Source organism: Eubalaena glacialis, chromosome 14 (genome assembly GCF_028564815.1).
Source record: "Eubalaena glacialis isolate mEubGla1 chromosome 14, mEubGla1.1.hap2.+ XY, whole genome shotgun sequence".
NCBI classification, from domain to species: Eukaryota; Metazoa; Chordata; class Mammalia; order Artiodactyla; family Balaenidae; genus Eubalaena; species Eubalaena glacialis.
Window position 1 is genome coordinate 29,847,386 of NC_083729.1, and position 24,811 is coordinate 29,872,196.

At 42.2% G+C, this 24,811-nt stretch overlaps 1 protein-coding gene across 2 annotated transcripts in view; it reads left to right on the plus strand.

Moving 5' to 3' along the window:
* Positions 1 to 24,811, plus strand: part of CRIM1 (cysteine rich transmembrane BMP regulator 1) — a 204,006-nt gene that overhangs the window by 90,903 nt on the left and 88,292 nt on the right. For both annotated transcript variants that reach the window (XM_061168559.1, XM_061168558.1), the window contains exons 3-4: positions 5,202 to 5,444; positions 6,505 to 6,625. In XM_061168559.1, the coding sequence (XP_061024542.1) occupies positions 5,202 to 5,444; positions 6,505 to 6,625 (364 nt within the window). The remainder of the gene's footprint in view (positions 1 to 5,201; positions 5,445 to 6,504; positions 6,626 to 24,811) is intronic.

The following is a 24,811-nucleotide window of genomic DNA, read 5'->3' on the forward strand; positions in this document are numbered from 1 at the left end:
CCATAGGGAAAGAGTAAGGAGAGGCTTCTCTTCAAATGGATAAAATTTAAAATTCAGAGGTAATGTCAGAAAAGCCTTCTAAATGATAGAAAATATATGGTGTGTCTGTAGTTTTCTCCTTATTTTCTCCATGGAGGAGAGATGGAGACACAGATGAATAAATGAAATCGACTGCAAGAATTATTTAGAAACAGGCTGAGAAAGAAGGTTTTAGAAAAACAATTCCTGGTGCTATGGTAACCATAGTTGGGTTCAAGTGACAGGCTGATGATGGGGGAAGGGAAGGATGCTGGGTGAGTGTTCTAGATAATCTGTTGAAAAGTGAATAGAGGGTAGAATGAAGAGGAGAATAAAGCTAAGACACTTAACGATTACAAAATAAAAAGAAAGATTTAGATCTTAAGAAATCTAAATTCTTTGAAAGCATCACTTTACAATTTGCCAAGTCAGTATAACAGGCTTGAATCTTCTGCCTGCTAGTCATGAACTTAACCACACATCCTTGAAAAATTAAAGTGAAAACTGTTAGAAATATGAGGAGAAGTTGCTGGTTCATAGTGGGAGATTTTTTTATAGATCCTTCTTGGAAATCAGTTTAAAAATGTAAGACGTAAGTGAGCAGAATGTCATAATTAAGCTTGATTTAATAGATGCGCAAGTTTGGACTCAATAAACAGAGAATACATGTCCTTTTCAAATACTCATGTATTCAAAAAGTTGGCCATAGGCCACATGTACATACACGCATGCCAAAAAAACAAAAACAAAAGATAAACTCAAGAAATTAACAGAAGTAGAAAATTGTATAGCCTACATTTTCTGGCAACAGGGCAGTGAAACTATAAATTAAACTGAAAAGGAAAGCCAAGGAGAAGGAAAGGAAAAAGGAAAGCCATGCAGAAATTTATTAGCACTGTCCTAAAAAGTCTTTAGTTAAAGAAGAGATCAAAATTGAATTAGAAATGAGTTACATTGAGAGTAGTACGTATCAAAAATTAGAATATAACCAAAGCAATATTTGGCTAAAGTATTAAAATCATAATTAAAGTTATTCAAAAAAAAAAAGTTATTCACACTTCTGAGAAAATAGACATGAACTAAGCATCAATTTTAAACCTAGAGAAAAGCCAGTTAAACAATCTGAAAGACAAAGAAGGAAGAGATTCAAAAACTTGAGAGAACCCATGAACACATAAACCACAAAAAAGAAAGCTTGCTCCATAAAGCCTGAAATGAGTTTGTAACTCTAGATGAATGAGGTATTTCTTAATATATATAAACATATGTTATATATATTTCTAATATATGTTAGTATAGATAATTCTATAAAAGGTGGAACACCTGAATAATCTAATAACCAACAAAGAAATCTGTCCTTTCCTCCTTTAAAAATATACTGAGTTCAGATAGGTTCATGAGTTATATGAAAACATCAAAGAATAGATAATTCCTGTGGTATTTGAACTGCTTTACAGCCGAGAAAGAGGTAGAATGATAAACAGGTCATTGAAAAAGTTAGTATAACTCTGGAGCTAAGACCGGATGAGGCCAGCACACACACACACAAAAAGAGAGAGCCGCAGGCTAATATTACTCAAGCTTATTAATCTAAAAGTCTTAATATGTTAGGAAGTCACACCCAGCTGGATCTTTAGAAAGGGGGTTTATTCTAAGAAAACGAGGCTGGTTTAAAATCTACTAATTGATTATATTAGTAAATTAAAGGGAAAGCCAATATGAATCTTGAGAGAAGTTGAAAAAGCATTTATAATAAGATGTAATCCTCATTTTTAACATTCTTAAATCATTTCAGACTGTGGTTCAGACAGTGTCTGTGGTAGCCTACCTTATGCCGCGTGTGTTACTAAGGCAGGTCTTCAGAAGTAAATAAATCTCTCAGGGCTTGAGCTGCAAAATACATATCAGCCAGTGACAATGTTGGGACTGTTAAAAGAAACATAAAGAGCAGAATAACTAGGAAGATCTAATATGTTGGGTTTTCATGAAAACATCTTTCTTTGAAGCTTATGTTTTAAAAGTCTGATTATGCATACCGAATATTTTCTAGAATAAGAATGTAATAGAATGTGATACAGAATAAGTTAATTGCAGCACATTAACAAGAGTAGAAATTGAGTGCAGTTTGCAGTTAAAGTCATAGCACTCTTATTAGTTATGAGACCACGTGTTTGTGTTTGACAGATAAGACATCTACTCAGTGTGCTTTCCACACTCCCATCTCCCATACAGCCAAGGTTCGCTTTCTCCTCCTCAGCTCTTTGATTTGTTCTGCCCACGCTGATGGGGATCCAGGAGTGGAATTCCTCTTAATTATGTTCTCTTCTGAAGACAGTTGCTTGGGCTTGTAATATGAAAATTGGGTGTATGTATCCTCTGTATATCCTGCTGCAGCCACACTGGCCTCTTGCTCCTCTTGGGACACGCAGGAGTGCAGTAGCTGTGCCCTCTGCTGGGATGCTCTTCTCCCAGGTATCTCCATGGCCCACCCCTCACTCCTTCAAATCTGTTCAAACATCAGCTTCCCAGTGATGCCTATTCCGACCAAATTGTTTTGTTTTTTGTTTTTTTTTTTAAATTTATCTTTGGCTGTGTTGGGTCTTCACTGCTGTGCGCAGGCTTTCTCTAGTTGTGGCGAGCTGGGGCTACTCTTCATTGCAGTGCGCGGGCTTCTCATTGCAGTGGATTCTCTTGTTGCAGAGCACAGGCTCTAGGCGCGTGGGCTTCAGTAGTTGTGGCACGCAGGCTCAGTAGTTGTGGCGCACGGGCTTAGTTGCTCCGCGGCATGTGGGACCTTCCCAGACCAGGGCTCGAACCTGTGTCCCCTGCATTGGCAGGTGGATTCTTAACCACTGCGCCACCAGGGAAGTCCCCCGACCAAATTGTAACTGCCCCCCACTTCTTCCATGCACTAATTCCCCCTTGCTCTGTTCTATTCCCCCACCCAGCACTTATCACCCTCTGCTCCTATATAGTTTGCTTATTTATAATATTTATTGTTTATTTTATATCACCCTCCAGTGCACTGTAAACTATATAAGGGCCAGGATCTCTGTTTGTTTTCCTTGTGCTGTGTCCCAGGCTGCTGGAACAGCGGGCACTCAAGAAATGTTTTTGAATGAATTTACTAGAACTATGAGTATGAAGGCTCTCCTGTGCTATCTTTTGATTAGACAAGAAATAGTTACACAAGGAAGATGGACGGTGAAATGAAAGATACAGCAATCAAGGTAGAAATGACCTGAGGGACACTTGATTTTGGAAATAGACCTACTTTTGTAATATAAAGAGCTAAGTGGACTGAAAGTCAGGAAGCTTGGATTCTTGCTTTAATTTTACCACTGACCTTAGACACATCACTTGAATTCTCGGGCCTCAGGTTCTTTATCTACAAAATAGACTAAAATTTTTAGTTTAGAAGGCTGAACTAGGAGACCTCTTGCATCTAACCCTGCTTTGTGATTCTTTGTGGGTTTTACTTTAGGAAAGACAGAGCTTATGAACGTACCCCGATACTACATGGCATTTTTTTCACCCAACATTTTCCGAACTCTTTCCACTCAAGGTCATGAGGCCATGATGATGTGCTTTTGGTTTATTTCAGACTTTTTTTTTTTTTTTTTGAGTTTAAAAAGGTATTATTCTTTATTTTAAAAAATAGTGATAAAATATACATAACGTAAAACTTACCATCTTCACTATATTTAAGTGTACAGTTCAGTGGCATTAAGTACATTCCCATTGTTTGTGCAACCGTCACCACCATCCACCTCCAGAATGTTTTTCTTTTTTTTTTTTTCACACACACACACACTGTATTTTATTTTTACAAGAGATAAATAAACTGACACCAAGCATTGTAAATGGATGACCACAACAAAAGCAACAATGATTGCAATTACCAAACACGAAACACACTCATACTATGTCATGATATTGACATTCAGTCCAGTAATCCTCCACTGTAACAGCTCCATTACTTTGCAGTGAAAATTGATTTGTATATCTTTTGCCTCTTGAGTCCTTGTGGGATTTTTTTTTTTTATTCAAACAGAAAGTCACAAAAATTATAATCATTCTCATCAGTTCACTCAGTCCCATGTAATTAATTTTTTTTTTCATCTTGATCTTTTGTTAGCACTTTTATGAGTTCATCAGTTTTCCATTAGAGTTCTGAAAATGCTTCTTCATTCAGTTCAGCACGATAGTCAGTTACCAGAAACCTGTACTTGTCAGAGTCTTTTCCATGAATTCCTTGAAGATGAAACCCTTTTATAGGAACATTTTTGCAAAAGCATCAGAGTACACCCAGAACTGTCTGTAAATGACAAAAGACTTAAAAATGACCACGGTTAAAGATTTGATGAAAGTTCATAATAATGCAATTGACAAGGGCCTAATGTGGCTATAAGTTTCTTAAAAGCTTAAACCAAGAAACTGAGCTGTGCACTGGGGCTCCAGAAGCTAGGGCTTTGCTTGATTTATATTTCTTATCTGTAAAAATGGAAGTGCAGCAATAGGTTGGTGACATAATACTGGAGAAAGGAGAATGAGGTACATTTGATGGATTTCTGCTAGGGATAGAAACACACCAGATGCCATTTCGGGAAATTACATGGGAATTTGGCTCAATATCCATCTTGCTAAAGCTTTCCTATCATCTTAATCTGTTTATCGCCTCAAATTTCAGAGCTTGGAGGTCGAGTTCCTCCGTGGTGATTGTCATCCATCTTGTCTTCAGTCCCCAAAACAGCCATTAGGTATTTGTGGGCCTGTTTTGGTGTTTAAATGGACACTGTTTTCAAAGAACGGCCCTTAAAACTCCTCTTAAACTTAAAGATCTTTCCATTGGTCAGTGACTGAGTCCCGTTTTCAGAGTCTGCACGTCACATAGGCATCTTCCCTCTGCCTTTCTTCACCTGGTCCATATGCTGGACATGGATTGTTCAACACAAGGGAGGGGACGGGCCGATGGAGAAGGCAGCTTCCACCTCTCGCTCTGGTGTCATGAGCAGGTCTCAGGAAAGATTTCCATGGGACGCTTAGCTGTGTTTGAGGGTTCTCACCAGATTGCTGTCCCTCCTGTACTCTTTGTTAGTCTATCATCAGGGCTGCCTGCACTTATGGGGAAAGTGCCCCATGCTGCCCCTGGGCCTGTGCTAAACTCTTTCTCTCCCATTTAGAAGAGAAGCCAGATTGCTCCAAGGCCCGCTGTGAAGTCCAGTTCTCTCCGCGTTGTCCTGAAGACTCCGTTCTGATCGAGGGTTACGCGCCCCCCGGGGAGTGCTGCCCCCTCCCCAGCCGCTGCGTGTGCGACCCCGCGGGCTGCCTGCGGAAAGTCTGCCAGCCAGGATACCTGAACATACTTGTGTCCAAAGCCTCAGGGAAGCCGGGAGAGTGCTGTGACCTCTATGAGTGCAAACCAGGTATGCACGGGCTTGGTCCCAGCAGCCTCGCTGCTTTGCATCAGAGGGCGGCAGCAGCCAGCCTTCCCCCGCCCCCCGCCCCACCCTGACCACCTGACAGTGGGATGCTGCAAACCTGTTCCTCTGGGCTAATGGCAGCCTGGCTTCTGCCCTCCAGTCAGAGAACCAGATAATCCACTGGTACAGAAGTGCCTTCAGAGAGGGACCCTGTCTTTTTCTCTTTTCTTCTTCTTTTTTCTTCCTTCAAAGTATGCTTGATGGGGGCAGTAGGGTTAAAATTTATGGTACTGTGGTTGCCTGCTTCATTCCCCCAGAGGAGGTCATCATCCTCATTTGCAGATATATCTGTCACTTTAAAGTATTACATTTAAAAACAATCATCATACATAAAACAGAAAGTTATTTTTAGATAAATATATGCATCAAAATGCCAGACATTTTATAATGAAATACTCAGCCCCAATCTTCCTCCTTGCCAGCTCCCCACCATCCGTCCGTTAGCTTTATAGCATGTGCTAAGTCATCTTTGACTGTTTACTCAACTTCTTTGCCACATTTGTTTTGTAGTCATGTCCCAGCTGTTTCTGGATCTATGGTATTTTTAACATCTTTGTTCTCGTGGCTGCATTTCTAATGTGGTCTGTGAATAGGTCTGGACTGCAGAGATTTCCTCTTCCAAAGTTTCTAACCATGGGTCAGATTTTTTTTAACTGCTAGGTAAATGCTCAAGCCAAGCAAGCCCTTGTTCATCTCTTGAACTGTTTCATCAGAAATGCCTCGGGCTGATCGTCACCATCCACAGAACCACCACTGGTTTAACTCTCTGTCTTTCTCTGTGTCTGCATCTTAACTCTTCAGTGTCTTGTTCCCTTCTTTTCTTGAACAGAAGATTTGGGTCATATTACAGTTCTCTAACGTTGATGGAAATGAAAATGCCAGTGCTAAGACAGGGTTTCCAGGAAGCAAGGAAACTACAGAAATTTGAAGAGCCAGTGTTTCATTTGGGGACTCAAAATGCAAGGAAACGTAACGGTGAATGGTGCCTCTGTTTGCCCCCCAGTTTTCAGCGTGGACTGCAGCACTGTGGAGTGTCCCTCCGTTCAGCAGGCCGTGTGCCCCCTGGACAGCTACGAAACTCAGGTCAGACTCACAGCGGATGGTTGCTGCACCCTGCCAACAAGGTCGGTCCGTCATTCGTTTTTTACGCTTTCTCCTCTGTCCTGTGTGTTAGCATCACAAAAGGCACAGTTTCAGGCATGCCGTTTGTTTTCCCCAAGGGTCAGAGAACCCTAATATCCTCCTGTTTCTATGGAGAAGTCACTGAACGGTTACTATGACTTGGTAGTTCCATGTATCGTTCCTGGGGCCAAAGTCAGCTGTTCTCAGGTTAAGTCCCTAATCCTTAGAGGTTCCTCAGGTTGGGGTGCCTGTGCACTTTTGCAGGCTGCAAACTAAACAGGCACGTGTGTCCCTCAGTCTGGAGCCGGGAAGGCAGCAAGGTATCGATCCATAGTAGGCATGTCATTTGATCCTGTGCAGTGAATCTTACAGGTGTTTAACCATTGTGTCCAATGGGGTGAAACACTGCATGCATCATAGAATTGCTCCCCAGGGATCCTTGACGTTTGCAGTCACACATCTACCCAGACCTGTAACTTGCTGAGGCAACAAGGAGTTTAAATTCCTATAATGCTTTCTGGAGGAACAAGCACATCTCTCTTTGGCTTGGTGGGGAGAAAGCTGCTGTCAGTTTAGTCTTAGTAGCAGGACATGCCCTTAACCCTGCAGGGCCAGACTTACTCCAGAACGCAAGGGTCCCCAGGCCCCATCCTTGACAGTCTTCATAGCACCACCGTAGAGCTGGTACTTTGTGCTTTGCTTTGGGAAAGACCGTGCTTGGAATCACAGGGTTTACGTTCTGTTTCCCCTGCTGAGTGCCCTCCCTTCTTCCCTACCAGGTCCTCCCCTCCATCTTTCCCAGGTCACTAAGTCATGATTTTGACTAAGCCATCTCATTTCTTTCAACTTTTGCTTTACATTTAATATCCAGAGTTAACGTGGTACCTTCCTTAACCCCCCATATCTAAGCTCTCTCTCCCTCAGTCCCTGTGCCAGGCACTTAGCATCTGTGTTTGTTGCATGAGTAATTGTGATTAAACAAATGGGTTGCTAAGGTAGGAATGTGTATGGTCTGTAGTTAAGGAAAGTATCAGTCATTTGTCCATGATTGAAGTAGACATCCAGAGTTTGTTCTGATAACTACTTTTTTCTTCTTCCTTCTCTTAAAACATGTTAATTCTTTAACATTTACTAGCCATTGTTGTGTCAGAAACCATAGTATTCTCTCAGACATATTTTACAGGACTTGCCCTATCCTTTATAGTGCATCATAAAACAGGTGCAGAGATTTTTGTGAAGGTAACATACAGTGGCGTAGCACTTTCTTACGACACTACGTTGTGATAATTTATGTGAAGATGTTTGGAAAGCGTTGAAGTATTGTGCAAACATAAGGTATTACTAATCAGTAAAGGAGGAAAATGGAGTATTACTAACAGTGACAGATGTCCCTTCCAGTTCTTCATGAAAAGGAAGGTGGCACATGATATTAGACCACCTAATTAATCAAAACTAAGCCAGTTGTCAATTAAGACCTTTAGAGGGCAAAAGGGACATTTCTCAATTCACTGTTACAAATGTAATGTAGCACCATTTGCATGTAGGAGGCACAGTAGGCTATTTTTTTCACTCTAAGGGGTTGAAATGGATAGAAGCAACAGGAAGACATACTTAATTTCAATTTAAGGGAAAAAAATTTCTTACAACTAATGATGTACAGTCATGCACTGGGCTGCTTCCTGAGATAAACTGAGCTCCCTGGGGCCGGAGAGACTTCTTTCCGTCTGGATGGCCACCTTCCAGGAATGCTTAGAAGAAATGTTACCTTGGAAAGGAGGTTCAAGTAGAAGCCTTCCGTTTTTATCCCCAAGCTTCCGTGAGTCTGGTAAACATAAACCTTAGGGTGATTATTACGTATTGACCTAATTTTGACTTTGGCATTCAGAACCAAAGGATATTCAGTTAAAGGTGGCTCTAATGAAGAAATTGGAAGCATGGAGAAGGAAGCCATCCAAAAATCCCAGGGTAAATTATTTGCAGGGAAGGATAAGTTCTCACAGCTCTTTGGTTTCCTGTATTTTAAATAGTCAGTGACCCTTCCTCCCCTGCTGCCCCTTCTCCACATGCATCCTGTGTTCCCACCTGAACTGGATCCCCCCCACCCCCCAAGCTGTCTCGGGATCTGGGCCTTTGCATTTGCAGTGGGCTCTTCCCTGATTGCCTTCCCCTTCTACAAACTTCTCCTCTTTCAGGACTACATTTCCTTCTCTTTGAAGTGTTTTTCAGTCTTCAGCCCCTAAAGATGACTTAGGTGTCTCTCCTCTGCTCCCTTGTAATCTAATTCCCATGTATCTCTTTATCATAGCCCTTTTCATAATACATGGAAATCATTGATTTTTTTGGTCAGTCTCTCCTACTCTGTGTGCTTCTCAAGGGAAGGGAGTATTTTATAGCCTCTAGTACATAGAACAGGACTTGATATAAAATGGTAACCTACATTTATGAATGAGTGAATGAATGAATGAATGAATGAACAGGCCCACTATTGGCCATGATGACTTATATGTTGAAGAAGAGAAAAATTATCTTCCTGCCATTAGGTGGTAATACTACTCCTTGTCTCACTATAAAACCCTTGCAGTTTCCCCCCAACCCCCTTCTTTATGGCCAATTCTCAGTATTGCAGAAATCCTCCACTCCAAGCACTGGGCTCACCTCTCAAAGCATGAGATGCCTTTATCTCTCCATTCTACCTTTTCTAATAGTATTGTTCATCCTGCAGGACTCCCAGTTCAATTCTACTTTATCCACAAGGTCTTTGTTCTTCAGCCAACACCCGTCTCACTCCCTAGGTACTCCCAACATATCCTGTCCATGTTTCCAATTAATCATATACTTCCTTGCATTGTTATGTAACTGTTAACATGGGTAAAGTCTTGTCTCACCAGCTAAAGGACATTTCTACAGGTCAGGGATTGTGTCTTCTTTCTTTTCCTCTGTGTATGCATTAATTCCGAATGAATCAGTAATGCAGAATACACTCAGACTGTGACTTAACCTAGTTGAGCATATTAAATGGGTTCCCACTTATTAAGGAGGATGACAGACAGGTCATACTTTGATAAGAGAATAAAAACCCAAACAATCGCGTGAAAGTGGAAATAAAAAGAAGAGAGCCTAATATGTTGTAATAGTGGTAGTATTTTAAGAGAAGACTACCTAACTTTATCCTTGTGTGTGATCCACGTCAAAGGTTTTCTCTTTGAGACCATGATTAGGTATAAAGAAGAGCATTTTAGAATATGCAAAACCCTGTTATGATGACTTGACCTTTACCAGCATATTGATAAAGAGCACTGTTAAGAAATTAGAGCCATTTGAGATCAAAACTGATTGTGTGGTGAATTCAGGGGGAAAAGCCCTTTACAGTCAGGACAGAGTAAGGTAAAATATTGGAAACTTTAGCAGTAGAGGTTTACCTTAGGTGGAAGTCACAGCCCCTTTTTTGTAGGACTTATTATACTTGCATAGACTAAAAAAGGAATTTGTGGACATTCTGCCCTCATCTTAAAGAATAAATCCCTCCCTCCTTCATTACCATCCAAATGGAATTGCCATTCCCAGTGAGACTGTGTCACCCATTAAGGCCCCTGACTGCCCTGTTTGGGTGTAAGTACTTGCTCACTTTGTGAATTTTCTTTTGAGTTGCCTGTTCTCAGTTCATTTATTCATTCAGTTATTCATTCATTCATGGAACATGAGCTGAGCTCTTCCAAGTGATAGATACTCCCCTCCAGATGTCCTTTTGGTGCATGGATATCTCTTTCCACTTCCATGCCTGACAAGTACTGGTTCTCCCACCCACCTCTGCCCTTTCTAAGGATACATTAGTCCTTCTCCCCTTGCTGAGTCTCTGCTTTTTCTTAATGGCCCATCCTTCATTGTCCCCTCTTTTGCTGTCTTTTCTCCTGAACTTCATCCTGTTTAGATATCATTCTTTATGATATAATTATCATTTTTAATTCTTCCTTCCCTCAACTTGGTTTAGGTGTCCAAGCACTCCGCTAATTCTTTTCATCCTCTTCTCTTCTGTTGGTGCTAGAATATGTTGTGAGGTATACGGCAGCTCATCGTACCTTTCAGGAGATAGTGAAAAGGAATGAGACTTAGTGGCTCTGGGCCTTAAACTGGGCCTGAACCCTGCATGATGACAAAAAGGAAAAATGGGACTGTCCGTGGGGCTCATGACACCTCATGGTCTTTGCAAGACCCTTTGTACATGTGTGCATGTGTGCATGTGTGCATGCCATTGCCTCCATGCAAAAGGAAACTTACAAAGAGAAAGTTATGTCAGATGCTTTGATCAAATGATGTCTTTGCAGGGAAGGAAAAACAGGAAAGTCTTTAAGTAACATCTAGGTGGCAGTAACAGTGACAGCTTAAACTTGTAGTGTACCTTGCTGTTTACAAAGCATTTTTTACCTTTGCTGCCCTCATTTTGTCATCTTTCTGACTCCATGAGAAATTTATGGATGTGAAAACAGAGGTTGAGAGAATAAGTGACTTGTGCAAGATCACAAATGTTTTTTGGTACAAGGGACAGAGCAGGTCCAAGTCTTCAGCACAGGTTCTTTGATTCAAAGCCCTATACTCTCCAGTGCAGTTTTTTTTTTTTTTTTTAATACAATGTTTTGTTGTTGTTTTTAAGTTCAGGAAATATATCAAAGAATATGAATTTATATCTCACCATCATGTTTGTTTATATCAGCATAGTACATATTAACACAATATGCCCATGTTTCAGTTACACATTGCTGTGTAACAAGGCACCCCCAAAAGTAGTTGCTTAAAACAATGAAGATTTATTATTTCTCTTGCCTCAGTGTTTTAACTGGGAGGTTCTTCTGTAGCCAGCTGGTGGGTCATCTGGGGCTAGGTGGTCTACGGTGGCATCATTCTCACACGTCTGGCTGGAAAGGCCTGTCACCCCCTGTGTGGTCCTTCATCCTGGCTCCTTTATGTGATGGCAGAAGCAAAGAAGGAAGTAGCAAAGCCTTAAAAGAGACCAAGAACTTGGAAGTCACACAGCATGACCTCCACTGCATTCTGATAGTGTAAGCAATTCACAGGGAGAGCCTTGGTTCAAAGAGTGGGGCAGTGGATTCCACCTCTTGATGGGAGAAGCTGCAAAGAATTTGTGACCATTTTTAATCCACCATAACATACATGTCATCAAAATAGGGGCCCCCTTAGGTTTCATTTTCTAATGGTCGAAAGTTGGTGGAGTGTTGCAACTCTGCGACCTTCTTTCCAAAGACTAATGTCCTTCTGGCCCTGGGACTCAGGGCCCTCCTTTCTCTCAGCTGCTCTGTTTCTGCCTCTCCCTTCACTTGCCAGTCAGCAGTTCACCTGGGAGTAGATACATGATTTAGGAGCCTCTGAGCACCACCTCGACTTTAAGCATCATTTAGCCAATCATTATTTTTAACTCCTCTCCTTATGGAATGTTGTGACTATCTAGTTGATCTTGGTTTTCTCTCATCACGCAACAGGGAGTGCCGTTTTTGGACGCCATAAGATCTGCCTGATAAAACCAGGTCAATTTTTAAAACAAACAGAAAAAAAAAAAAACTTTCAAAGACGTACATAGTAATTCCCTCGGTAATGGTTGATTCTGGAATGGATAGTTGTCTGAGAGAAATAGACCCACCAGGTGTGGTTGGAGGGTAGATCCAGCCTGGGCTGTACCTCTGTGCATCCCATGTCCTCCTGTGTCGGCCAGCTTAGACTATTTATTAAGAAGAAAGCTCCCAGATCATGTTTTGTTTTGTTTTGTTTTTTTCTCTGCACTCCTCACCCTTTGCTATCCCCGATGTATGTGCTGCATTTTACAGAGTTTTCCCTTTGCCTCTGTAATTTTTCACCAGGCTTTTTAGATACACGTTCACAGGGGAGAAATTAACTAGTTAAAAATCTAAAAAGTAATACCTTTACTGTATTCCCTTTTACTGTAAGTCAAATGAGTGTTTCAATACCCTTATGCCTTTTGCTTTGTTATGTAACTATTCTTATGTTTTTATTAAGAAGATGAATGAATATAATATGTTATTGACAGTCACCCATTCTAAATTTATTTTAATGAGATTTTTCCACAACTTTTTGTTCTGAAACATTCTGTTGTCAATTTCTGTCTCTAAATATCCATTCCTTAATAGTTATTTAGAAATATCCAATCCAGTTATTTTGAGGTGGAAATAAATTAAGTCAGTGTTTATAATGTTGAAAAACTTAAAATAGGGTTTCTCTTGGGTTGTGTGCAGTGTATCAAGCCAGGTTCCCGAGCTCCCTCCTGGCTGCAGCCTCTCTCTGACTAAAGGGTCTGATTCTCTTCCAGAACCTATATCCAGAACATTTATATCTCTTGCTTTCTGAGACTATACTGAAAATCCTCTTTTATTTTTAAATCAAGATTTGGAAGCATTTTTAACTTTTTCTTCTTAGTCCAAAGTAATTAAAAATTTTAGATTATCTGTAGGCTAAAAGGTTGACTAATAATGTGACTTTGGTTTTCTCTAAAACGTTTAATAGAATGTCTTGAGCACATTAGATTCTGAGTACAGTTCCAGTGAAAATGTAGCTGAACCTGAATCCCAGCGCTGCCCCACCCACAGGAGGCAGGTTGTATGGCTCTCCCGTTTCAGGAAGGGTCCTGCCCGCTGAGTGGCAGAGCCAGGCTTTGTGAGCACAAATCACCAGCTAGCACCGTGCTGCTGTGGTCCTGAGCTCACTCCCCATAGCCCCTCTCCGGCCCCACTGCTCAGGGGACCTAACATTCCATGTCATACACTTTCTTTTACAGTGTAGTCTGTGGGCAAATGTGTACATGTGAGTAGACCGTTCAGCAGCTAAAGAATACTCCTTCACACGTCACCTGGTGGTGTGCAGAAAGAGCCTGTGCCTGGATGCTGAGTTCTAGAATCCAGGTCCACTTCTGCATGAATCTGGACAAGCCTCTCACATCATCTGGGTCTGTTTTCTTACCTGAGAGAGAAGGAGGGGAGGAGGGATTTGATGATCTCAAAAGTAACTTCTACTTAAATTTAAATTTTTTGACTTTTCCCAAACCCTTTGGGGGGGGGGAAACCCCAATCTGCTGGTGATAGGAGACTCCTGAGAAAGAAATGAGAAGGAAACTTTTAGAAAATCCCAGAACTCAGAAGATAATGGGAGTAATACATGGTTTTCATCATGATAGGAAGGGGGTAAAGTCCAAAGGAAGTCATAAAAGAATTACGGTTCCTTTTTCTTTTTAAAAAAATAGGAAAGGCAAAATGAAATAATAATAATAATTTTTTCTTAGACTAATAATTTAAACCAGGATGCTCAGAACTGGTTGAATTGTGAAAGCTGAGTGGTAATCCAGCAAAAAAATCCAGCAAAATAGATTGCCTGTTGGTTAATGGCTAGTTGAATACTGCTAGTTAGTTGTTTTTTTTTTTTTAATATCTGTAAATAGATAACCCCTTATATAGCAGGAGCAGAGACTGTGTGGCCAAAGGCTGAATCCATAAGATAAGGACTTACTGTGTTAAAGTGCTTTCTCATAGAATGTGGATATCTCTGCCTGTCCGCCTGCCTTTCTGGGTACGTTGTGGGGAGCGTGCTGGGTGTGGCATCCTTGTACCCCTGCACACTCACCACCATGAACTCGCATCAGCCTGTGCATGGCTGCTGGCTGGCTCCCACACCAGTATTTGTACCTGTCTCTCCGCAGCTATTGCTACCCCACTTTCCTTAAGGTAAAGTCTGTCTTTGTCTCTCTTCCCTGTCACTCCTCTTTATCCAGCGTCTCCATATTTTTATTGCATTTTTCTTTATTTCACACTAACTTGTGTATACACACGGAGAGCATTATATTTGTGGAAGGGGTTTAGATTCTCTCTTCCTAACTTTATGATTACACCATTTCTTTCTATGTCTCTTAAAATAAAAAATGGTCTACTGAGTTAAGTTCCCTTTTCTTTGTTTGAGCCTCAGTTTTATTTCTGTCTTGTAAGACATTGACCTTAGAAGACAATTTCTCACTCATACTGTGTCATATTATAACAGCTCCAAACACTGTAATTCCAGGAAAGGAAACAAGAAAAAAGGAAGGATGCCCAACCCTATTGTATCAGAAAGATACATCAGATATACAGTCCATGACCAGAACGAAGGTCATGAATTTTTTTTTCCTTTACCACAACATCTAGATAGTCATACTCTGCTGCTTCAGGCTGAAAATCTAGGATGCTTAGTTCCCATTCCTCCATCCTGATTTCTCTGTGCTCTCAAGAAAATTTGTCTTGTTGGTACTGTATTGTATTACAATAATAGAGTCTTAGCAGATTGCTGCACGCTGTTTCTTGTGACTGGATGTAGATATTTAGAAAAGAAGCTTTCCGGGGTTTCAGAATTTATAGCCTGAAATTGACTCATCCCGGCTGAAGCCAACAGAATGGAATCTTTGGCAGGTTGTCTTTTCCTTTCAGAAGCGCTTGAGTTACATCAAACTTAATCTAACCACAAAGCTACAGTGAGTGAAAACAAGGTGCAGATTTGGAAATGCTCAGTTAAATGGCCAAGACTCACTGAGAACCTCATGGAAGACAGAGAACTCTGGGCTTGGTGGTAATGAATAAGATAGGGACAAGGCTTGAAGGAACTCAGTACCTAACAAATATCACCCCTGCCAGTCTCAGAAAAGTCTCAGACCTTTGGAAGGTAATAAGAAGGGAACACACACACACATACACACACACACACACACACACACACACACACACACACATCACTGATGATCATTTTTCATATCCCTCCATATTTGCCTGTAGTTTCAAAGCTTGGAATCTACAGGTATGATCTTACAGAGAAGTCCCATTGTATCCCTCTGCCCCATTAACATCTCTCCACTTTTGAGTAATAGTCTTGGAGGGACAGTGTCAAGACTTTGCTGCTACACTTACACTTGGGTGATTCAGCTTTCCAGAGCTCCCCAGTCAAGTCTTGACTCCAGAGCCTCAGCCTATCATTCTGCTGGTTGACGCCTTTGGGAGGTGTTGAGGGCCTGGAGGGTGGGTGGGAGGATTACACAAGGGTCAGGAACACGGAGGACAAGACTGTCATCACAGGGCCACATCAGCCCAACCAGACACGGATGTCAAAGCCAGAAACTTCCTGCAGGTGGCTCAGAAAAGGCAGGTTCCTTCTCAAAGCTCAGGGAGCCCCCCCCTTAGTTCTTTGAGATGGTGTTAAGTTCTTTAGATCATCAAATAACAGTTATTGTAGCTCCCTATGCTCTTAACAGTGTGCTAGGTAATTAAGTTGCATGTATCATGCTTATGGAAACTAACCAGTGGAAATTATCCCTGAATATTCATTTTCAAAAGGACTTTATCAAATTAAGAATCTTGTCATTAATTCTCATGTCCATCTGTTCCCAAGACCTTGTCTTGAAGAAGACGGCACTTAATAACAGTTTTGGGGTTTTTTTGGTAAGATTAATCTTTTAGTAGACAAGTATCTCTAATTCAGTTCACTTTTTGGTTGTTCCCTTTAATTTGAATAATGTATCCAGCTGCTTTTGGGGAATAAATAAAATTAAGTTATCCAGTATGTAAAATATGGATGAGCATAGCACAGATTTAAAACATTCCTGACTCTTGACATGCTATCATGGTAGCATTCTCTCTGTTTCTAAACACATGCAGAAAAATTTGGAAATATATTTGAAGCCCTTCTTTCTCAACTAAGAAAAGAACGTCTATTCTGTTGCCCTCTGTCACAGTAATTTTTGGCCCAAAAGAGCAAGTCAACTCATGACGAAAAAAGCCAGAGTCTATATTAAACTCTGATGTTTTTAAAACAAAATAATTGTAGGAATTCCATGTTATTATTGGACTTATCCCCAGAATGAAGAAAATATGCTTTCCTAGAAGTAAAGCCCTTGCCCATTGGAGGTGAACTATCTCCCTAGTAGAGAGTTTAATTTGTCAATAATTCACTTCAGATGTGTAAGCCCTGCACTTCTATACTAGTGCCTTATGTCTTTTGCGTTTCACCATGCATTTGACCAGTGTCTCGTCTTAGTTTATATTTGTTTCAGTCCTGAAACAAAGCTCAGGGTTCTCACTCAGAGGCTTTCAGTTTGATCTGAGTGAGCCTGGCCATCACCAGATGATGAAGACATGGCCTTCTGACTCTCACGCAAAGAGAGTAACTCAGCTGAATTCCATAAGACTTTCAATTAAGTTGGAAAGTGGAATCCACAGCCCGGATAATATTGAACCTCAGAGGGCTTTCCCCACCCACCCTCCTTTGAAATCATCACCATCATGACACAACTGAACGGAAGAACAGCTCCAGACAGTTCTGCAAAAATGTTCTGTGAAGCTGTTTACGTAACCAATAAGCAAATCTAACATATTAAAATCCTACCTCTTCTGGAGATGCCAAAAGCAACCCCAAATTTGGTGGACTATATTTTACTCTTCATTTGCACCTTTACATAGGATGTTAGTGATAAGACTCACCACTGTGTAGACACAGAGTGCAGAGGGTTCAGGGTTATATTTGCCCAGCAGATGTTTAACTGCTTGACTGCAACCCTGAAGGTGGAGACAGCTGGTTTCTCTTGGACTTGATGCCCAGTTAGTCTGTTGTGAATGCATCATGCAGACAAGTGCATTTTAAATGATCCTGTCCTGATTTTGCCTTTTGTTTGTATGTCATGACTCTTATGATAAGATGATGGAGTACTTTGATCTCCATAACTAGATCATGGATTCTTGAAGACTCTTATGACACTTCCTAAGACATTAGATTGTGTACTTTTTTGAGGACAGGGATGCACCTTGTAAGTCTCAATCTCATCATTGCCTACCACAGTATATGCTTCTGGTTAAATTTATAGATAGTTAAGCTGTGGCAAGTCCTAGCATCTGAATCCCATAGTGTTTTTAGTCTGTGTGGAGAAGAAATATTCGAGTGTTTATCATGTGCTGGATGTTATGCTAACCTTGTAGGAATAAGACGTAGACACTGATGTCAAGGAGCTTATTGTCTAAAGGAAAGGCATATATATGCCACATCTTCTTTATCCATTCATCTGTCGATGGACACTTAGGTTGCTTCCATGTCCTGGCTATTGTAAATAGTGCTGCAGTGAATATTGTGGTACATGACTCTTTTTGAATTATGGTTTTCTCAGTGTATATGCCCAGTAGTGGGATTGCTGTGTCGTATGGTAGTTCTATTTTTAGTTTTTTAAGGAACTTCCATACTGTTCTCCATAGTGGCTGTATCAATTTACATTCCCACCAACAGTGCAAGAGGGTTCCCTTTTCTTCACACCCTCTCCAGCGTTTATTGTTTGTAGACTTTTTGATGATGGCCATTCTGACCAGTGTGAGGTGATACCTCATTGTAGTTTTGATTTGCATTTCTCTAATGATTAGTGATGTTGAGCATTCTTTCATGTGTTTGTTGGCAATCTGTATATCTTCTTTGGAGAAAGAAGATGTGGCACATATATACAATGGAATATTACTCAGCCATAAAAAGAAACGAAATTGTGTTATTTGTAGTGAGGTGGATGGACCTAGAGTCTGCCATACAGAGTGAAGTAAGTCAGAAAGAGAAAAACAAATACCGTATGCTAACACATATATATGGAATCTAAAAAAAAAAAAAAATGGTTCTGAAGAACCTAGGGGCAGGACGGGAATAAAGACGCAGACATAGAGAATGGACTTGAGGACACGGGGAGGGGGAAGGGTAAGCTGGGACGAAGTGAGAGAGTGGCATGGACATATATATACTACCAAATGTAAAATAGATAGCTAGTGGGAAGCAGCCGCATAGCACAGAGAGATCAGCTCGGTGCTTTGTGACCACCTAGAAGGGTGGGATAGGGAGGGTGGGAGGGAGACACAAGAGGGAGGAGATATGGGGATATATGTATATGTATAGCTGATTCACTTTGTTATAAAGCAGAAACTAACACACCATTGTAAAGCAATTATACTCCAATAAAGATGTTAAAATAAATAAAGGAAAGGCAAACATGTAGAAAACAATGCAATTTAGAGGGCTATGTGCTTTAGAAATAGAAGTGTGCAAAAAACAGTAAGCTCACAGAGCAAAGAGATCCTATTTGGAAAACTGTTGGATTTGACTTTTGAGCTCAGTCTTTAAGAATGAGTCAGAGTTCACTAGATGGAGAAAGAGGAAAGGGCATTCTAGGCTATTGTGGTCATTGATTTTTAAACTTTTAATGTGTCTTGTAACTTAAAACATTACCACTAGAAAAGGGAACCCTCTTGCACCGTTGATGGGAATGTAAATTGATACAGCCACTATGGAGAACAGTATGGAGTTTCCTTAAAAAACTAAAAGTGGAACTACCATACAACCCAGCAATCCCACTACTGGGCATATACCCTGAGAAAACCATACTTCAGAAGGAGTCATGTACCACAGTGTTCATTGCAGCACTATTTACAATAGCCAGGACATGGAAGCAACCTAAGTGTCCACCGACAGATGAATGGATAAAGAAGATGTGGCACATATATCCAATGGAATATTACTCAGCCATAAAAAGAAACAAAATTGAGTTATTTGTAGTGAGGTGGATGGACCTAGAGTCTGTCATACAGAGTGAAGTAAGTCGGAAAGAGAAAAACAAATACCGTATGCTAACACATATATATGGAATCTAAAAAAAAAAAAAAAATGGCTCTGAAGAACATAGGGGCAGGACAGGAATAAAGACGCAGATGTAGAGAATGGACTTGAGGATACGGGGAGGGGGAAGGGTAAGCTGGGACGAAGTGAGAGAGTGGCATGGACATATATACACTACCAAATGTAAAATAGATAGCTAGTGGGAAGCAGCCGCATCGCACAGGGAGATCAGCTCGGTGCTTTGTGACCACCTAGAGGGGTGGGATAGGGAGGATGGGAGGGAGATGGAAGAGGGAGGGGATATGGGGAGATATGTATACGTATAGCTGACTCACTTTGTTATACAGCAGAAACTAACACGCCATTGTAAAGCAATTATACTCCAATAAAGATGTTTAAAAAAAAAAAAAGCCAACTACACTTCAGTACAAAAAAGAAAAAGAAAAAATAAAAAACATTACCACTAATCCTGCCTATCTTTATGATTCAAGAAAAATGGAATTCATGACAGTGTTGGTTTTTTTTCTTAGATAATCATCTCTTTGCAAGACTCCATCACTTGTTCAAGATATTTATTACTTTCTTATTGCTTTCAGTTAAAGATACTTCTTAGTGTGGTATGCAAGGCCCCTTGTTACCCAGCTCTGGCCTATCTCACTAGCCATGCCTCCTGCAAGTTCCCCACAGTATCCTCCAGTCCCAATCCCAGCATAGAATATGCTTCTGGTGGCTGAACCATTTGCTCCAACCTAAAACACTCTATTCTTTCTTGCCCTGTAGATTTGAGTAGGTTCTTTCCTCCTCCTGGAATGTCTTTCCCTCCATCTCCACTTCCCCTTGTTTGATGGACACTTCCCATCTGTGCCCACTCACACTCCCCTACTCACACATATACACACAGCATCAGGTCTTTGTGCCTCTAGTTGGAAGAATGATCCTTAGGGATGAATGGAGGTCTTTGGACACGTGAGGGACTCCACTGTTGAAGAGGTGGAATAGCTACTGCTGAGTGTGTACCCTTTTTTTTTTTTTTCTCTCCACCAGTCATCAACAGCTTGGGTATTTGCAGTTGGCAGCCTTTGGGCTGAATTTGACCCCAAGACATGTTTTCTTTGATTTGCCTTTTTTTTTTTTTTTTTTGCCATCTTTAAATTAGTTATCAGCATTTAAAAACTGGGATGCTTGACGTAAAACTCTGGCTTCTCTTGAGCAGTTGAAAGGTATAGCAACACTGTACGTTTCTGCACGGAGTGAGTAGTGAAGCCCCTTCAGAGGGCACAGACCCTCTAGAGTTGTCTGCAACATCCCACTTCCCTTTGAATGAATACAGGTTTGCCAGCTCTGGGTGTAACTGACTTGGGGTTGGTGTCGAGAGAGAAGATATGGATGGAGGTTAAAGGGGCAGGAAATTTAGAAGTATCATGAAGGTGGTGACTCAGGTAAAACGCCATGGGTTTGGGCTGTATCGTTAAGGAGGTGCCATCAGGATGAGGCCCACGCTAAGAAGAAAAGGGAGAGATTTGGGAGTAGATGTCTCCGGGAGGTTGAAGAGTTGGTGCGGGGGGAGCTTGGGCCTGAGAGACCTGGAAGGAAGGATGAACTGTTGTGCTCAGCGACTAGGATATCTGACTTGAAATTTGAGATTGCTGTGGCTAGTAAAAAAGTGGCTGAAGTGGAGGGGCAGCAAGGGTCACTGGATTCCAAAAGATCAAGCGAGGTCAGGATGTTGAAACTGCTTCCTCCACATAGACCCGGAAGCTTCCAGATTATAATGATATATATAAAATAGCTAACAGGTGTTGAGGGCTTCTGTGTTCCAGGCACTATCCTGGGTACTTTTCACATATCAGTTTATTTAATCCACATAGCAGTCCTGTGAGATATGGGTACTTTAATCACCCTCATCCTACATGCGGTACAAGTGAGGCTTAGAGGGGTGATGTGATGCCCAAGGTCATACAGCTTCTAAGTGGCCAGAACTCAAACCTGAGACTGCCGGATGTCAGAGTACATTCTCTGAACCTCCACCCCCGTAGGAAATGGGCAGGAGACAAAGCCACAGAGAGGGAGGGCCTGCATGAGGGAGGAAAGCAACAGCTTTCCGTGGGCTAGCCCACGGTGGTCAGCTTGGAGACGGTCAGCCTCCCTTCCACCCCAGGTGAAGGGTGAGTGTGGGGAAATTCATGGTCTCACAGTAAGGAAGTAGTGTTTTCAGGCGAACCAGGTTAGGACAGATTTGATGGTGTACTCTTTGATGATGATCAGATGCTGAGAGAGGAAAGGGTGGGGAAGGCAGAGCAGTGGGCGTGGGAGGATGAGTCCTTGGGAAGCAGAGCGATTCTCTGGGGATGTGCATTCCCTTGAGGACGGGAGACCAGAGGACCTTGCACTTTGCACTGATGACAAGGATGAGAGGTCTGGGAGTCGACAGCCCACAGGGAGCCTGTGGACGTGTGCTCAGAGTCAGCTCTTTCAGCACCAGCTCAGGCTGCAGGCAGCTCCGAGGAGCTGAAGGAGCGTTAGCCGCCCAGGCCGTGGAGGATTTGTCCAGATTCTCAAATAGGAGGTTCAGTCCTGATGTCGTTAGTGTTTGTGCGTCACATGCTCCGGGGAGGAGACAGAATAGTCCCCATCCGATTGTGTTCTGGTGTGTGATTATGTATATCTGACACCTCCCTAAACCAGACTTCCTAAACGGAGGGTCAGGACCCCGTGTATCCCCAGCCCTACCCAGCTGAGTGCCTACCACACGCACACACTCGGCAGATAGTTACGGGATCACTGCATGTTTACCAACAAGCTGATTCCACGTTCCAAAGCATCCATTTCTAATACGGTCGGCGAATCCAGCCCTGAAATGGAAACACCTGGTGTTTCTCTGTTACAAGGTCCTGTCCCCACCAGACCCACTCCTCCTCCTTCTCAGAGTGCCACGTGCCAGTGTCCCCTCCTTCCTGCTTTTCCCGCCTGGGTCTCCACGCGCCTCTCCTGTCCCCCTCTGCGGCCGTCCTGCCCACCATGGGAGCACACGCCGGTGTCTTTCCCCCGGACCTGGGGAGGTGAAGGCAGAGAGCCTACCTGTCCTGGGACGTGGTTGTTATCAGCTTGTCGGGCTGAACTGAGTGCAGTTAGGATGCCTGCCAGATCCCAGCTCTCACGGTTCTATAGGGGCACGGGCCCTGGGGGTGCTTCCCAGCTGTGTGTCTGTGCCTCTGGCTCCCTTGCAGGAGGGAGTCTCTTGGGAACTGCCCCAACTCTCCTCTTCTTTAAGCAGTCACGTGGAGGCGGTAACCGAGGTGAAGTGCCCTTGCTTTCTCCTGACCTCACCTGCTTACTGTGGGGCTTGACTCTGAAAGAATTTATAGATCTTCCAGGAACCATGCGGGCCCACTGCCTCTATTTTCTTACAGTTTATACCACTTTTCTCTCAAACTTTGCACCTAAGGATAAGTTTCCTGAGCCACAGGCCAGCCTTGAGGATCCAGCCATAATCATCTGCTCCTTGAGAAAGCTGGGAAGAGGGCAGCTAAAATGACTACGTCATTAAGGGCTTGCAGTGGACTTTATCATTATTGCCAATACTGCGTAGTAAGAAATGCAGAGGAATATCTTACCTACTTGCCCTCAATTGATACCGTCCCTATACTGGAGCATATCCTTCAGTTGCTCCCCGCAGAAAAAAGCAAAACATGACAACAGCAACCAAAAATGCAGAGTGAGTTTGCTGTTGTCTCTGAAGGGTAAGTGGTGAAGAACATGGGGTTTCTGGTTTTACAGGTGAAAAGAGGAGCGGGGAGGCTTCTGGAAGGAGGCACGTGTGATCCTTAGAGCTGGGTCGTGTGCTTGCTGCTGCAACTAAGGCACGTGCCTAACCCCCGGGGTGGTGGAAATGTAAGGCATCACAGGAGGAACGAGCAGGAGAGAGGGTGAAGGAGGGTTTGTTACTTAGCAGTAAATCTTATAATGAGGCAGGGGAAACATGGTGGTCCTAAGAAACTTCCGTAGGGAGGAGTGCAGTTTTCCATCAGGATAGTTGATGGAAACCCATTCAGGTGGGAAACCCATTTCTTTTTGGATGTTTAATTTGCAGTCTTCTTTTCTTTTTTAAACTTATCCATACCTAGAAAGAGGTAAGAAATTTAATCCGTAGAAAGATAGTACATCAGATTTAATTAAAGTTGAAAATACTTTTTATAGGATAAGAATATGTTTTATGTGTCATTGTAACTTCCTTTGCTGACAGTTTCATTGTTACCCTGTGTGGAATCCTAGTAGTACACGTGCTTTGCCCTTTTAATTCCACATTCATTCTTGTGTAAAGGGAGCCTTCCTTCCCACCTGAATAGAGTTGTTTTTGATTTATAGACAGTGTTTCTCCCCTTTCAAAGGGCTCAACACTCAGTTTGGGTGTGGAATAAATGCAGGGTTGGGAGACATGTTTGTAGGGGCCTCACTGAGCTGTTTTCCCTCCAGGAAGGGGCAGGGAATAAGAATCTGCTTGGGGAAGATGAGGAGGCTGACAGTTTGCTGCTTTGCTGAGTGGTGGTGGGAGTGGCAAAGAGGATTCCTCGCCCCACGGTGTCTTCTTCTAACTCCCTATTGTTTAGCATCCTTTACAGTTTCTCTAGTCACTCTGGTGAAACAAACTATTGATTCTTCAACTTGTTGAGTATATTGTTTCTTTTCCTGCATTCCCCTCCAAAACAAAACAAAACAAAACAAAACAACACAACGTCAGAGACAAGGCCCATGTTGAGCCAGGCCTGAAGGTTGAGGTGCTTGGTAAGGAGGAGGTGGGTGTGGAAGGGCGAGATGGTGATATGCTCCAAGGACAGGGTGCAGGCGAGGAGAAGCCACAGAAGGGGATGCGCCGGGATCAGACTGTGGCAGTGATGGGAATGACAGTAATGGAATCACAGGATTTTATAGTTTGGAGAAAGCTCATTAAGGTCCAACCATCTTGTTTTATGGACAAGAAAACTGAGCATCCCAGAGTTTAAGTGGCTTGCTAGCAGTCATCCATTTTCTGGTGGATGATGGATGGTATTGGATAGTAAATAGAGTTACTGTTTTCTTCGCTCTATGTGTCTCTCACTCATAGGCAACTGTATTCAGGCAGGAGCAAGTGCTACTAATCAAAATGTGCTACTAATTAAAATAAAACTAGTTGTACACAGCTTTTTCCAATGGAAAGTGCAAATTAAACTGTGATGATTGAGACACTGCACCTTTAGAAGCAAGTTGTTCAGAAAGTGGGTCCCAGATTCCCTCCAGTGGAGTCTCCTGGAGAGCTTATTATACAGGCAGATTCTGGAGCCCTGCCCCAGACTCTGAGAAACAGTCCTTGACTGTGGTGCCCTGGAATCTGCATTCTAAACAAATTCCATCGTCTTTCCCTCCACAGACTGATTTTGAAAAGCACTGCACCAATTAGCCCTGAGTTTAAAATTTATAAACATAATGCATGGCCTAACCTCTGACTTACTAGCCATGAAAAAAAAATGTTTATTCTAGATTATTGT